The sequence below is a fragment of the Salmo salar genome, chromosome ssa03, assembly GCF_905237065.1.
Source record: "Salmo salar chromosome ssa03, Ssal_v3.1, whole genome shotgun sequence".
Classification (NCBI taxonomy): Eukaryota; Metazoa; Chordata; class Actinopteri; order Salmoniformes; family Salmonidae; genus Salmo; species Salmo salar.
In genome coordinates this window covers 92349024-92366119 of record NC_059444.1, presented here as the reverse complement: position 1 = coordinate 92366119, position 17096 = coordinate 92349024, and the positions used below count along the sequence as shown (strand labels likewise).

General features: G+C 40.6%; 1 protein-coding gene and 1 pseudogene across 1 annotated transcript; both read right to left on the bottom strand.

Moving 5' to 3' along the window:
- Positions 1 to 2048: 2048 nt before the first annotated feature.
- Positions 2049 to 7625, bottom strand: LOC106602047 (ATP synthase subunit d, mitochondrial). Its single transcript, XM_014194496.2, has 6 exons — positions 7510 to 7625; positions 6590 to 6725; positions 6161 to 6257; positions 4857 to 4928; positions 4376 to 4438; positions 2049 to 2373 (listed from the first exon to the last, which is right to left on the bottom strand). The coding sequence occupies exons 2-6, from the start codon at positions 6709 to 6711 to the stop codon at positions 2242 to 2244; spliced, it is 486 nt and encodes a 161-aa protein (XP_014049971.1). The 5' UTR covers positions 6712 to 6725; positions 7510 to 7625; the 3' UTR covers positions 2049 to 2241.
- Positions 7626 to 14796: 7171 nt separating this feature from the next.
- Positions 14797 to 17096, bottom strand: part of LOC106581607 (NACHT, LRR and PYD domains-containing protein 12-like) — a 38007-nt pseudogene continuing 35707 nt past the window's right edge.

The window sequence follows — 17096 nt, the reverse complement described above, 5'->3', positions numbered from 1 at the left end:
AACACTGGATCATCCTATAGTCATCAGAACACTGACACAACACTGGGTCATGCAATAGTCATCAGAACACTGAGACAACACTGGATGATCCTATAGTCATCAGACCACTGGGTCATCCTATAGTCATCAGAACACTGAGACAACACTGGATCATCCTATAGTCATCAGAACACTGGATCATCCTATAGTCATCAGAACACTGGGTCATCCTATAGTCATCAGAACACTGAGACAACACTGGGTCATCCTATAGTCATCAGAACACTGAGACAACACTGGGTCATCCTACAGTCATCAGAACACTGGATCATCCTATAGTCATCAGAACACTAAGACAACACTGGATCATCCTATAGTCATCAGAACACTGAGACAACACTGGGACATCCTATAGCCATCAGAACACTACAGTCATCAGAACACTGGGTCATCCTATAGTCATCAGAACACTGGGTCATCCTATAGTCATCAGAACACTGAGACAACACTGGGACATCCTATAGTCATCAGAACACTGGGTAATCCTATAGTCATCAGAACACTGAGATAACATTGGGTCATCCTATAGACATCAGAACACTGAGACAACACTGGATCATCCTATAGTCATCAGAACACTGAGACAACAATGTGTCATCCTATAGTCATCAGAACACTGGGTCATCCTATAGTCATCAGAACACTGGGTCATCCTATAGTCATCAGAACACTGGATCATCCTATAGTCATCACAACACTGAGACAACATTGGGTCATCCTATAGACATCAGAACACTGAGACAACAATGTGTCATCCTATAGTCATCAGAACACTGGGTCATCCTATAGTCATCAGAACACTGGGTCATCCTATAGTCATCAGAACACTGGATCATCCTATAGTCATCAGAACACTGGGTCATCCTATAGACATCAGAACACTGAGACAACAATGTGTCATCCTATAGTCATCAGAACACTGAATCATCCTATAGTCATCAGAACACTGAGACAACAATGTGTCATCCTATAGTCATCAGAACACAGACAACACTGGGTTTTCCTATAGTCATCAGAACATAAGAGGGGATTGCCCTGTCCAGAAACATCTAGCCCATACCACCTTGGCACGTCTTGGCTGTGCCTGAAATGGTTCCCTATTTAGTGGGATACTTTTCATCAGGACCCACAGGGCTCTGGTCAAGAAGAGTAGAGCACTAGAAAGGGATTAGGATGCCATTTGGTACACAGATGTAGATTTGAAAGGATTAAGAAAGTCATGGGAGAATGGGTGGGGGTTGTTTCTGAACTAGGCCCGTCACACCTGAGAGGAAGATCATGGCTACCTACCTGTAGACATGAGAAAACCCAGAGGACAGGAAACAAGACCTCTTCCCATGACTAGGGAGTTGGATTGACACAGACAAGTCATTTAGAGTCTCTCCAAATAAAAGTCACCAGGGGATGAAACCAGTACAGTTGTAGGAGGGGAGAGATGTGCCCTAATGTATACCAGTCTCATTAGTGGCTACATCCCAAATAGCACACTATTCCCTATATAGTGCACTACTTTTGACAAGAGCCCCAGTCAAAAGTAGTGCACTATATAGGGAATAGGGTGCCATAGGGCTCTGGTCAAAAGTAGGGCACTGTATCAGGAATAGGTGGAATTTGGGACATGCCCATTGTTAGACATTGTCTATATGCTGTCCAACAGTTATACTGTATGTTAGTGAATCAACACAAAGCACCATCGGATTTCCTTCCTGCTTCCCAGGAGATGGTGGGATCTTCTCTGGAGGGAACTCACTTGGACAGATGGACAGCGGAGAGGATTGTCCAACAGAAACTAACAGTACGTCTGCTATAGCCTAAAACAACAGTCCTATATTACTGAATCAACACAAACCATCAGGATATTCCTTTACTCTAAACATCCTAAGTGATTATGGAAAATCATTTCACATGAGTTGATGAACATAAATTGTGCCCTCGCAAAATAGTTTGAACTACTATAACCCATTAAGTATTTTGTTAAATAAACATTACACAAAATAACACAAATCATATTCAATTTCCATCAATGTTTATTTCCATTCAAAAGGACCAGATGACCTTACTCAGTTGCTCAATAACAATAAGCAGTTATTTCACAAACTGTCTTTGTAGATGAAACAGGACTTGACTTTATACATAGGACACTATACAACCTTTCATCAGAGGAAAGTAGAATATTATTTAGAGAAAGTTCTGAGGGCCAGTTTACAGCTCAGCGATGGGCTTGTGGGGCCAGTACGGGTGCTTCTCCTTGTCCAGCTTGGTCTCAGGGAACGTGTCGTTCAGATCATCGATGGTCATCTGGTCGAAGGGAATCATGTTCTGGAACTTCTCCAGCTGGAAGAGAGGAAGGTGGATCAACAGAGAGAAGAAGAGAACTACATGTCTCTAAATACTGGGAGAGGAAGGTGGATCATCAGAGAGAAGAAGAGAACTACATGTCTCTAAATACTGGGAGAGGAAGGTGGATCAACAGAGAGAAGAATACTACAGTCGTGGCCAAAAGTTTTGAGAATGTCACAAATATTAATTTCACAAAGTTTGCTGCTTCAGTGTCTTTAGATATTTTTGTCAGATGTTACTATGGAATACTGAAGTATAATTACAAGCATTTCATAAGTGTCAAATACTTTGCGCCCTGGCATGCTGTCAATTAACTTCTGGGCCACATCCTGACTGATGGCAGCCCATTCTTGCATAATCAATGCTTGGAGTTTGTCAGAATTTGCAGGTTTTTGTTTGTCCACCCGCCTCTTGAGGATTGACCACAAGTTCTCAATGGGCTTAAGGTCTGGAGAGTTTCCTGGCCATGGACCCAACATATAGATGTTTTGTTCCCCGAGCCACTTAGTTATCACTTTTGCCTTATGGCAAGGTGCTCCATCATGCTGGAAAAGGCATTGTTCGTCACCAAACTGTTCCTGGATGGTTGGGAGAAGTTGCTCTCGGAGGATGTGTTGGTACCATTCTTTATTCATGGCTGTGTTCTTAGGCAAAATTGTGAGTGAGCCCACTCCCTTGGCTGAGAAGCAACCCCACACATGAATGGTCTCAGGATGCTTTACTGTTGGCATGACACAGGACTGATGGTAGCGCTCACCTTGTCTTCTCCGGACAAGCTTTTTTCTGGATGCCCCAAACAATCGGAAAGGGGATTCATCAGAGAATTGACTTTACCCCAGTCCTTAGCAGGCCAATCCCTGTACCTTTTGCAGAATATCAGTCTGTCCCTGATGTTTTTCCTGGAGAGAAGTGGCTTCTTTGCTGCTCTTCCAAAAGTCTTCGCCTCACTGTGCGTGCAGATGCACTCACACCTGCCTGCTGCCATTCCTGAGCAAGCTCTGTACTGGTGGTGACCCGATCCCGCAGCTGAATCAACTTTAGGAGACGCTTCTGGCGCTTGCTGGACTTTCTTGGGCGCCCTGAAGCCTTCTTCACAACAATTGAACTGCTCTCCTTGAAGTTCTTGATGATCTGATAAATGGTTAATTTAGGTGCAATCTTACTGGCAGCAATATCCTTGCCTGTGAAGCCCTTTTTGTGCAAAGCAATGATGATGGCACGTGTTTCCTTGCAGGTAACCATGATTGACAGAGGAAGAACAATGATTCCAAGCACCACCCTCCTTTTGAAGCTTCCAGTCTGTTATTCGAACTCAATCAGCATGACAGAGTGATCTCCAGCCTTGTCCTCGTCAACACTCACACCTGTGTTAACGAGAGAATCACCGACATGATGTCAGCTGGTCCTTTTGTGGCAGGGCTGAAATGCAGTGGAAATGTTTTTTTGGGGGATTCAGTTCATTTGCATGGCAAAGAGGGACTTTGCAATTAATTGCAATTCATCTGATCACTCTTCATAACATTCTGGGGTATATGCAAATTGCCATCATACAAACTGAGGCAGCAGACTGGGAAAATTAATATTTGTGTCATTCAAAACCTTTGGCCACAACTACAGTACCAGTCAAAAGTTTGGACACACCTACTCATTCAAGGGTTTTTCTTTATTTTTACAATTTTCTACATTGTAGAAAAATAGTGAAGACATCAACACTATGAAATAACACATATGGAATCATGTAGTAAACAAAAAAAGTGTTAAACAAACGAAAATATATTTTTACAATGTAGAAAACAGTAAAATAAAGAAAAACCCTTGAATGAGTAGGTGTGTCCAAACTTTTGACTGGTACTGTACATGTCTCTAAATAGTGGAGTTTTTCTCAGGGGGTCTACTGCTGACTGTGTACTAATATCCTGAAATATGAAGAGAAATTCTAGGGAAATCCGGGTGTAGGGGAGTGTGTGTGGTTTGGAGTGGCGTGTGTGTAACTCACCTCCTTCTCGTACTGGCCGATACGAGCTTTGGAAGCCTCCACGTAGGCAACAGCAGCTTTGTTCTGAAACAAAGAAGAAAGAAAACCATTAACAATGAAGGAAGCATCAAGAGCAGTGAGTGCTCTGCATAATGAGGCGTTACCTCTTGAAATGGAACTCTGAGCTCATTCATCACCACTTCCTCCAGGACAGAGAACAACACAACATAACAGTGTCTGTGTCAAAGTGCCATAATACACATTTCATGTTTTATTAATTAGCTAGCTCCTGTAATATTAATACAGGAATGAACTGGAGCACAGTGAGGAGTCATCCTGAATCAGTACAGTGAAGAGTCATCCTGAATCAGTACAGTGAAGAGTCATCCTGAATCAGTACAGTGAAGAGTCATCCTGAATCAGTACAGTGAAGAGTCATTCTGAATCAGTACAGTGAAGAGTCATTCTGCACAGTAACGTTTAACCCAGAGCTACTACTCACCGCCTCTGCCTCCTGTGCGTTGATGGCAGCTGTGGCTGTGTCCTTGGGCTCAGGGATGGTCAGGGATGAGAACTGAGGAGGACAGGAGAGGGCGAGAAGAGAGGGGGTGAGATGAGGACAGGAGGAGAGATGGGGAGAGGAATGAGAACAGACCAATACTAACTGTTAAGCACTTTGGGACTAATGTTGTTGTAGAAAGAGCTACATAAATTTGTGTCGTCATAATACCAGTATTGCGATACTACGATACCAAATTTTCCTTGGATAAAATAAAACACGAAGCAGACTAAACACTATGGTCCTTTAAAACCTACTGTATATAAACTATCGTGTGCTATAGCTTGCAAAATAAACAAATGTGACTCTGGGGGACAACATATGGACTCCAGAGTGGCGCAACAGTCTAAGGCACTGCATCTCAGTGCTAGAGCCGTTACTACAGACCCTGGATCCATTCCAAGTTAGGGTTTGGCCGGGGTAGGCAGTCATTGTAAATAAGAATTTGTTCTTAACTGGGTAGGCAGTCATTGTAAATAAGAATTTGTTCTTAACTGACTTGCCTAGTTAAATAAAAGGTTAAATAAAAAAAGGCAACATTAGGACTGTTTTCCTCAAGAAATGTTGACCGCTTCATGTAGTTTCCTTGGCTTCCTAGTATTGCGATACTGGTATCTTGAAAACACTAATATAAAGACATTTGATTGATTGAAGCATGAAGTTCCAGAACCATCCCTGGTTCAAGAACGTTTTTCATCATAATAATCACACTGATGTATGATAGGGACCGATGATGACATGTTCTACTCTGAAACAACTTAGTTATGTTGTGACTGAACCAGTGTTACAGCACACAGTGGACAGAATACTACATACCAGACTAATATTGTTGTGACTGAACCAGTGTTACAGTACCACACAGTGGACAGAATACTACATACCAGGACATCCACATCAGGCTTCTTCACCTGTGGGATTGTCTGAGGCCTGCCACCCAGACAGCTGATGAAACCTCGGATAATTTCTGTCTATAATAAAGCCCTTTTGTGGGGTAAAAACTCATTCTGATTAGCTGGCCGTCTCCCAAGCGGGTGGGCCTATGCCCCTGGCCAGTCATGTGAAATACCTAGATTAGGGCCTAATGAATTCATTTAAATTGACTGAATTCCTTATATGAACTGTAACTCAGTAAAATCGTTAACATTTTGCATGGAACGTTTATATTTTTGTTCAGTATAGTTAAGTGTGTAACTTTATTTTCCCAGGTACAGCTCATATAAAACTCATCACAGGCCTTAGGATCTCACCTTGGATTCAAACTCAGCCACCATGCCGGCTCTGGCCACATTGGTCTTGTAGAAGCTCCAGTCGATGGTAACAGGCTTCTCTGGCAGAGAGGACAGCCTGTAGACAGAGCCATCAACAACAGCTCATTGATGTCACTTATAAAACAATAATTGTGGGAGTTTGTGGAGATTTTCATTTACACTAACATGTATGTACAAGACCCACTCACTTTGCAGCAACCTGTGTCTTGGTTGACAATACTTTGTAATTCAATTCCAACTACACGCCTTTCACATAGGCATATAAATAGCTAGAAGGGAGAATCCTAAAAATGTTTTCCTCATTTTTCCATTGACATCAATGCAAGTGAAAGTTTGACCTCTATTGGCTGGCTCTGAAGTGCTAGTCATGAACAAGGCCTAAATGTTAACTCTGGGTTGGCTACATACTTGGCACCGATGGCATCTGAGCGAGTCTTGAGGTTGTTGAACATGGCCCTCTGGTTGGGGGGAACCCTCTCTGCAAAGGCCAACCAGTCAATGGCTTTCAATGCCGCACGTTTCCCAGCCATCTTTCTGTCTGTGTCTGTCAAAGATTGGAAAAAGGGTCAATAAAAGTCATTCAATATAGCTGCTAAAACCCACAAGAGATACAGATCATAACATGAAAGAAGGAAACCGTTAAAAGACACTTGCGGGGATGTATGGTACATGCATGTCCTACTGCACGCCAATGCATGACATGTCATGACCACCCTTGATCAGGCAGGTTCCGGTCACACACAGGTGACAATTTGACTGGCAGTGCACTGAGATAGAGAAACTAGCTAGCCTGACTCCTCAAAAACACGGTCATGTAGTGGCTAATGTTAGAGATGTAGCCATTATCTGGCTAACTGATCGGAGTCCTAACCAACACAAAAAAGCCAATATAAGTTCTGACAGCGCCAAACTCATGTTTGCTGACAGATGGCAAGCTGGTTAACGTTTTAGCTAGCTCTCAAGCTAGTAGGCTAGGCTAACTAGCAAATAGTCCTTAGCTTTGACTAGCTACTACAATCCAACAATGTAGCTAAGTGGATATTTTATATTTAGCTATATCAGCTTATTTAGCATATTGTAGACATACAAAATCATATTTTACGTTCAAAGAGCAAAAGTCCGCTGAAGGTCTAGCAGTTAGCTAGTTAACGTTTGTTGGCTAGCCAACACTGCAAGGTCAGAGCCCAGCTGCAGTGGATATCAACCAATCGTCGACCAAACAGAATTCGAGTTTTTTTTATATCAAACTTTATCATCTGTTTTAATAGAATATACAATGCAAACATAAAAATGTCGACGTTTAGATGCCATTTGAAGATAGAACATACCGTACAGTGAACAAGTTGTTCCAAATGTGAAGATGGTTCACCGGACACGGAAGTGACAGCAATAAAAAATAAAAATAAATCTCAACGAGAAACTACAGCGTGGATTTGGGGTGCTGCCGCCTGCTGGCGTATTGCACTTATTACACAGCAGATTGATCAGAACACTTGATCAGAACACTTCATATATATATCAAAGATACTTTTTGAAATAGTGTTTCCATCTCTAAACTGTACCTGTCACCACTTTCTGACAGAAGTATGACAGTTATCCTATCTTTTGTATTTGCTTAGTCAAGAATTACCCTATTGGCCTGCTGCGTAGGGAGTTTGCTTTTCAAGCCAGCGACCCTGCTTCGCTTCCCTGCTGTTCGCTACATTGGTGTCAGAAGTGGGAGGCCATCATATTGCACGGCCCGGACGTGTGAAGGGCTGAGTAGTCGAAGCACAGGAACACGCCTTTCCGTTCAGAGGGGGCATTGTAGCGATCCTCACAACAATTCCCACCAAGTGGGTTAACCCTATAACCCTATAGGGTGTTTGCCTTTCTCGCCATGGACCTGGGTTCACTTCCCTGCCCTGTCTTTTGAACAAAGAGGCCCAATTGAATGAGTGAAAGGATTTTAGGATATCATATAATGGGAAACAGTCTTTTCACTTTTTCGTAGCAGGTTAGGAAAACTTAAGGGGCAGGTTAGGAGAATGAGGTTAGGTCTATGAAAAGGGTTAGCAGAAATGCTCAAACTAACCTGCTAGGAAAATCACTTTGTATCGAAGTGGCGTCAATTAGTCTGTCCTGTTTTTTAATAGGCTGGTAGAACGGGTTGCTTAAGAGAGGCAACTTCCCCTTTATATTTTTTGTAGAAATTGTGCACCAATATATTTCATTTTAAGAGCTTGTTATATTAAATGAAGTGCCCTTTAATATAGACCACATGGAACATTCTCTAGATCTGATGTGGAATATGAATAAAGACGTACTAAAGTGGCAACATTCTCTCTGTTTACTCTGACTTTTAGGACGATCTTAACTCACCTAACCTCAACATTTCTCCAAGTTTTCACCATGATTGTAAAGCCTTTGTTTATTTTGTTGCTTTAACAAAACCATTGCTGAAGATTATTATTTATTTCATGTGATTGTTTTTTTTACATTAAAATGAATCACTAATCTGTCCCTCATTTTAAGGTAAACCCTGTTACGTGACCTGAACTCCAGTTTTAATATGTGGTGATAATTATTTAGATTTTATTTCTTTTCAAAATAACATCTAATATTCAAATCCTAGTGTAAAAGCAGGTGAGCTGGTTGCACTCTTTCTGGACATGTTCTGGTGTTTTGTGGTGGAAAACTGAGTGGGTCAAGCATAACACGTCAACCCTGTTACACATAGACAGATTTTTTGCATTTAATTGGCTGATAAGAGAATTATCTAATAAAGGTAAATGAATCAATAAACCATGATGAATTATTAGTCATACAGCAGGTTTAATGAATAATCAATGTAATGATCAATGTAGGGATCGATTAGTCTGATTAGTTCCGGAAAGTCCAGGAACCACTGGAGAGGGAAAGAAATGTGTGTATGCAATTAGTATAGAGAGATAGAGAAGCAGATGGTCAAGGGAGTAAAACCTCAGAGAGTTCCTAACCTTGAAGGAAAGGAACAGGCTGAGCCAGAAGGTGATAAACAGTGTGAGAAGTTTATGGGGGTTGCAGGTCACCAACGGATTGTGTGTAAATGCATGTGCGTAAGTAAGCAAGAACTATATAATGACTGTTTTGTTATCCTGACGCCTGAACGTTCTCATGAATAAAGCTACAGAAACCTTTTGCAGAAAGCTGAGTCCTTGCCTAATTATTTTAACCCATTGTCCTACAAACCTTGGGCATTAGTCAAGGCAAATTGATTATTGATTATTATCATCAAGATATAAAATTCCTTTAACATTGGCCCACCTTGTTGCTCATAAAAAGCTTCCATTGAGTACCACAGTATGAATCATAAAACCCGGATATGGTTCAAATAGTTTTTTTCACCATAAATTTTTCCAACTGAGATTTTCCGAACTACTTTTGAGGTCTGTGTTTCATGTAGGCTTACCCTGGCGTGATGTTTTGATAACCACACAAATCTCTCTCCGACAAGGTAACTGGTGTATTCAGGATTCTTGGAAAATTAAATTAACTCAAAATTCAACGACTTTGTTACTTTGAGATGTTGGGGGGATGAAATTTAAAGTTTTTTGTACTCCTTTTTGTTGTTGTTGGTTTGCCACTTTATTCAGACAGTAATGAAATAAGATAGGGAGACAGGCAAATGCTAGAAACAGTGGGAAGGCTGTAAGCAGTGATTGATCTCTTTTCTCAGGTGGAAAGTTGTATGTGATAAGTGCCAGGGACACCAAGGCTACACAGGAAATTGTAATATTAATGGTTGATGGCAGTGGGTAACCAAATCATAGATTGGCATCTGCTTGTCCATAGACTGCTTTCACGGTAAAGACACAAACATTTTATATTTTGTAATTTGGGTGAACTATATGTTTAAAATAGGTCTGGAAGAAAATCATGCTTGCTCTCTAAACATCATAATAAGCTCAGTGGCTAGACTGCATTTATTAGACAATCAATGAATTACAGGTACAGACATACGAAGATGACAATCATCATTCTGTTGTCCTCCAATGGGTTGAATAAAGTATAGTAAAGTATCCATCTAGATAAGTGATAACCCTGTCTACAATCTAATTATTACAACACTTACCTTTCATGAGGGTGGAAACATGTACCAGATCTTCATCACTCACTGATACAGTAAACAGTTTGGTTAAGAAAGAAACAGTCAAACTCTCTCTCCCTACAGTAGAGATAACTGTGGCTGAACCTCGTCAAATTTCTGCTTTACTATAGTTTGTCATTTGTTTGAGATGTTGTAATCAGAAACTGGGAAAAACAATCAAAGATGCCACGTTTCTAGTTGGATTCCTCCAGTCCCATGGTTATCTCCTGTTATCTGGACAGAATAGTGGATGTTATAATGACAGAATAGTGAATGTTATGACAGAATAGTGGATATTATAATGACAGAATAGTGGATATTATAATGACAGAATAGTGTATATTATAATGACAGAATAGTGGACATTATAATGACAGAATAGTGGATATTATAATGTAGTGGATATTATAATGACAGAATAGTGGATATTATAATGTAGTGGATATTATAATGACAGAATAGTGGATATTATAATGACAGAAAAGTAGATATTATAATGTAGTGGATATTATAATGACAGAATAGTGGATATTATAATGACAGAATAGTGGACATTATAATGACAGAATAGTGGACATTATAATGACAGAATAGTGGACATTATGACAGAATAGTGGATATTGTCACGACAGTGACGGATGGTGGCGCCCCTCCTCGGCCGGGCGGAGCTCGGCGGTCGTCGTCGCCGGCCTACTAGCTACCATCGATCCCTTTTTGTTTCACTTTCTGTTGGTTAGGTCTAGGTAGGCACGCACCTGTTTTGGGTTAGTCATTAGTAGGGGGGGTGTTATTTAGTGTAGCGTAGGATGTATGTGTTTGTGCGTGATTGTATTTCTTGTCCGGTTTTTTGTGCTAGAGAATTTGTTTTCCTCTGCCTGTTTTTTTTATTTCCACGCAATTAAGGGCTGCGCCCCTATACTTTTGGCGACCACATCCAGTTGCTTTGAATAAAGAAGTGTGGTCAAGAACTCTCTGTCTCCTGCGCCTGACTCTACCTCTCCTGTTGTTTTTTCGAGCCAGCCCGTGACAGATATTATAATGACAGTATAATGGATATTATAATGACAGTATAATGGATATTATAATGACAGAATAGTGGACATTATAATGTAGTGGATATTATAATGACAGAATAGTGGATATTATAATGTAGTGGATATTATAATGACAGAATAGTGGATATTATAATGACAGAATAGTGGATATTATAATGACAGTATAATGGATATCATAATGACAGAATAGTGGATATTATAATGACAGAATAGTGGATATTATAATGACAGAATAGTGGATATTATAATGTAGTGGATATTATAATGACAGTATAATGGATATTATAATGACAGAATAGTGGACATTATAATGTAGTGGATATTATAATGACAGAATAGTGGATATTATAATGTAGTGGATATTATAATGACAGAATAGTGGATATTATAATGACAGAATAGTGGATATTATAATGACAGTATAATGGATATCATAATGACAGAATAGTGGATATTATAATGACAGAATAGTGGATATTATAATGACAGAATAGTGGATATTATAATGTAGTGGATATTATAATGACAGAATAGTGGACATTATAATGACAGAATAGTGGACATTATAATGACAGAATAGTGGACATTATGACAGAATAGTAGATATTATAATGACAGAATAGTGGACATTATAATGATAGAATAGTGGATATTATAATGACAGAATAGTGGAAATTATAATGACAGAATAGTGGATATTATAATGACAGAATAGTGGATATTATAATGACAGAATAGTGGACATTATAATGACAGAATAGTAGATATTATAATGACAGAATAGTGGATATTATAATGACAGAATAGTGGACATTATAATGACAGAATAGTGGACATTATGACAGAATAGTAGATATTATAATGACAGAATAGTGGACATTATAATGATAGAATAGTGGATATTATAATGACAGAATAGTGGAAATTATAATGACAGAATAGTGGATATTATAATGACAGAATAGTGGATATTATAATGACAGAATAGTGGATATTATAATGACAGAATAGTGGATAATATAATGACAGAATAGTGGATATTATAATGACAGAATAGTGGATATTATAATGTAGTGGATATTATAATGACAGAATAGTGGATATTATAATGACAGAATAGTGCATATTATAATGACAGAATAGTGGATATTATAATGACAGAATAGTGGATATTATAATGACAGAATAGTGTGATATAATAACGAAAGATTAGTGTATATTATGTTTGTAGAATAGGGGATATTATAATGACAGTGGATATTATAATGACAGAATAGTAAATATTATAATGTGAACACTGAATACACAGTATCACTTCCTGAAGCTGCTTCCTGCAACGTAACAAGCGTGTATTTACACAGGAGTCGTCATTGTAAACAACCAGTAACCTAGCAGCCTTAAAAGGAATGCCTGTACAAAAGAGGAAATCACATCACAGGATCTCTTTCCATTTCCCCACAGAGGGTGTTGTACCAGAGATGACAGAGAAAGGAGATTCCCTAAAAACACACTACAGAGATATAGCTACGACCCCATTGAAGTTGACATTTTACACTGTTAAGGTCTGAGTGTGTGTGATCGTAACAGCTTCCTTTTCAACTGAAGACCCATTTCTATGTACTGAATACAACCCCTATTACTGTATTCCATTTACTGTACTGTCATATTCTGATCAATATTAAAACGTTTACACCTCTCTTCTTCCATCTGGCTGCTGCCAAGGCTGCATCTCTTCTTCCTGGGGTCCAGCAAAATTAAGGCAGTTTATACAATTTTAAAAACATTACAATACCCGGGACAGACAGCAGCGCTCACAGCAACTAACCCAACAGTGCTGCAGGATCCCGGGACAGACAGCAGCACTAACAGCATATAAAGCCCAGCAGAGCTGCAGGATCCATCATAAAATAAAAGTATATAAAAACACGGTCAGCTTTACAAAAACAATAAACTTCTCGTTCAGCTTTCAGCTTCCAACAGCGTCCAACAACAAACATAAGTCGTGCTCAGATGACGTCAGCAGGTCCACGTTGTGTTTGACACAGGGACCTCCTGACACGGGGACACTGAGGAGTTAACATCATAAACCCTAAACCCTGGATAGAGGGGCTCAGTGAATGTGGAGGTGAATGTGATCAGGTGGGTTAGTGTGTCAGAGGAGACTCTGTAGAAGGACAGAGTGCCAGCTGGCCAGTCCAGATACACTCCTACTCTGTGGGAGCTGGAGGAGGGGATGGCTATGGTAATGATTTCGTTATTGTGCCTGGCAGTGTAACTGTTGTCAGAGCAGAACAGACTCCAGGACTTGTCATTCCATCCAAGCCCACAGTCATTACCCTCTCCTCTCCTGTTGATTCCTTTATATGTCACTCCTATAACAGGCCATCCCCCACTCCACTCTACCTCCCAGTAACAGCGCCCAGTCAGACCCTCTCTACACAGAACCTGTCTCCAGTCCTCAAATCTCTCTGGGTGATCATGATACGGCTGCTTCTTTCTCCTACATGTCACCTTTCTGTTCTCCTCAGACAGAAAGAGGAGTCTGTTTACTGTGTTTGGGTCCAGTGTGAGATCAAAGGCATCTGATGGATGAAACCAGACACAATATTAGAAATCATCATAATTTACAATAGAATGTTAACTCACTTTTCAAAAATGTATTTAATGTATAGTAAGTTAAGGTAACTTGAGACTTGTTGAATGATCATATGTTATACTGTATGGTACTATAAAACACACTTATTCCCACACACACACACACACACTGGACACACTCACACGGGACACACACACACACACCTTCATATATGCATGCATGAACACACACGTGTTTCTAATGTAACAAGAACACACCACAAACATACACAGAAAAAAACATTGTCAAAGCAACTCTTTCTAAACTTTGGTGTCCCTGATTTTTGCTTCAGTAGAACTACAGCTGATATTTAATATGACCAAATAGGAAATTATGGTGGTCTTTGACTTAACTTGAATTAAGACTTATTCTTAGTCATATTCTTCACAGGAGTCAACGCTCACATTTTCTAAGCCCAGGTTTCATTGTATACTCTCCAGCATGTTCCACACTGTAGTGGTAAGCAGAACGCAACACACACACACAGACACACAGACACACACACACACACACACACACACACACACACACACACACACACAGACACACACACACACACACACACACACACACACACACACACACACACACACACACACACACACACACACACACACACACACACACACACACACACACCTTTGTCCAAGTGGTGGTCAGAATGTTTGTTTTAACAGGCCTGATAACTCAAACATGTCTGATATGAAAATTGACATAAACCCTCTACATACTTGAGTTTCTCCAGTCTGCAGTGTGGATCCTCCAGTCCAGCAGAGAGCAGTCTGACTCCTGAGTCTCCTGGGTGATTGTAGCTCAGGTCCAGCTCTCTCAGGTGTGAGGGGTTTGACCTCAGAGCTGAAAACAGAGAATAACAGCCTTCCTCTGTGAAAAGACAGCCTGACAGCCTGCAAAGAGTAAAATCATATTAAAATCACACTGCTATTCTTTGGTGGTGAAAGAAATTATCATAATATTGCTTGTAGAGAGAAAAATGTATTGTATGAATATTTGAGTACAGACCAGACCAGTTTAAGAAGCAGTATCAGTCAAAAGACAGACAGTGAGGTATCAGACTTAGATTGTATTGAGTATACAGTCCACACCATATCTATTTTGACAGTGAAGCTAACATTTTAAATGTGTCTCTATACTTAAAGGTTTTGGATTTGAGATCAAATGTTATATATGAGGTGACAGTATATAATGTCACCTTTAATTTGTGGGTATTTTCATACATATCTGTTTCACCGTTTAGAAATGAAAGCACTTCATGTATCTAGTCCCCCAATTTGAAGAAGTCTTAAGTATTCTGACCAATTCACTTAGTGTATTAAAGTAGTCAAAAGTTAAAAATAATTGTATTTGGTCCCATTTTCCTTGCTGACAATGACTACATCAAGCCTGTGACTGCCTCAACTAAGAAAGATCATGAATGAATCATTAATAATAATGAGTGAGAGAGTTACAGAGGCTAAAACAAAACATACTAACCTCTCACCTTTAACCTCAAATAAAAAGGTTACATTCTGTACTGTCACCTAACATGAAACATTTGATCTCAAATCCAAAATGCTGGAGCATAGAGCCAAATTTAAAACTGTAAGCTTCACTGTCCAAACACATATGATATGGACTATGTGTGCCTGTTAAACACATGTGGATCTGGTGAACAGTTATCACTTGTTGACCAAATACAGGAATACTGACCTCAGAGTCTCCAGTTTACAGTGGGGATTCCCCAGTCCAGCAGAGAGCAGCTTCACTCCTGAATCATTCAGGTCATTGTTACTCAGATCCAGCTCTCTCAGGTGTGAGGGGTTTGACTTCAGAACTGAGACCAGAGAAGCACAGCCTTCCTCTGTGACTCCACAGCCTGACAGCCTGACAAAGAGATCATCATGATTTCACAAACACACTGTTAATTTAACACCAGTAGTGTAGAAGGACAATGGAAAATGCATTTGGTTTGTTCTCTCAAACAAAATATAGATTCATCTTCTGTCTCTTAGATTTGTATGGTCATATTGTTATACTAATGTGAACACCAATGCATTGATTCAACATACACTGCTCAAAAAAATAAAGGGAACACTTAAACAACACAATGTAACTCCAAGTCAATCACACTTCTGTGAAATCAAACTGTCCACTTAGGAAGCAACACTGATTGACAATACATTTCACATGCTGTTGTGCAAATGGAATAGACAACAGGTGGAAATTATAGGCAATTAGCAAGACACCCCCAATAAAGGAGTGGTTCTGCAGGTGGTGACCACAGACCACTTCTCAGTTCCTATGCTTCCTGGCTGATGTTTTGGTCACTTTTGAATGCTGGCGGTGCTTTCACTCTAGTGGTAGCATGAGACAGATTCTACAACCCACACAAGTGGCTCAGGTAGTGCAGCTCATCCAGGATGGCACATCAATGCGAGCTGTGGCAAGAAGGTTTGCTGTGTCTGTCAGCGTAGTGTCCAGAGCATGGAGGCGCTACCAGGAGACAGGCCAGTACATCAGGAGACGTGGAGGAGGCCGTAGGAGGGCAACAACCCAGCAGCAGGACCGCTACCTCCGCCTTTGAGCAAGGAGGAGCAGGAAGAGCACTGCCAGAGCCCTGCAAAATGACCTCCAGCAGGCCACAAATGTGCATGTGTCTGCTCAAACGGTCAGAAACAGACTCCATGAGGGTGGTATGAGGGCCCGACGTCCACAGGTGGGGGTTGTGCTTACAGCCCAACACCGTGCAGGACGTTTGGCATTTGCCAGAGAACACCAAGATTGGCAAATTCGCCACTGGCGCCCTGTGCTCTTAACAGATGAAAGCAGGTTCACACTGAGCACATGTGACAGACGTGACAGAGTCTGGAGACGCCGTGGAGAACGTTCTGCTGCCTGCAACATCCTCCAGCATGACCGGTTTGGCGGTGGGTCAGTCATGGTGTGGGGTGGCATTTCTTTGGGGGGCCGCACAACCCTCCATGTGCTCGCCAGAGGTAGCCTGACTGCCATTAGGTACCGAGATGAGATCCTCAGACCCCTTGTGAGACCATATGCTGGTGCGGTTGGCCATGGGTTCCTCCTAATGCAAGACAATGCTAGACCTCATGTGGCTGGAGT

What these genes read in the sequence shown, in the direction of transcription:
- LOC106602047 (XM_014194496.2), bottom strand. Translation starts at nt 6,711, where the DNA reads ATGGCTGGGAAACGTGCGGCATTGAAAGCCATTGACTGGTTGGCCTTT. An exon ending in TCAGATGCCATCGGTGCCAA is followed by an intron (nt 6,258 to 6,589) that starts GTATGTAGCCAA and finishes CTCTGTCTACAG; the next exon opens with GCTGTCCTCTCTGCCAGAGA. An exon ending in TCGGCCAGTACGAGAAGGAG is followed by an intron (nt 2,374 to 4,375) that starts GTGAGTTACACA and finishes CCTCTCTTCCAG; the next exon opens with CTGGAGAAGTTCCAGAACAT.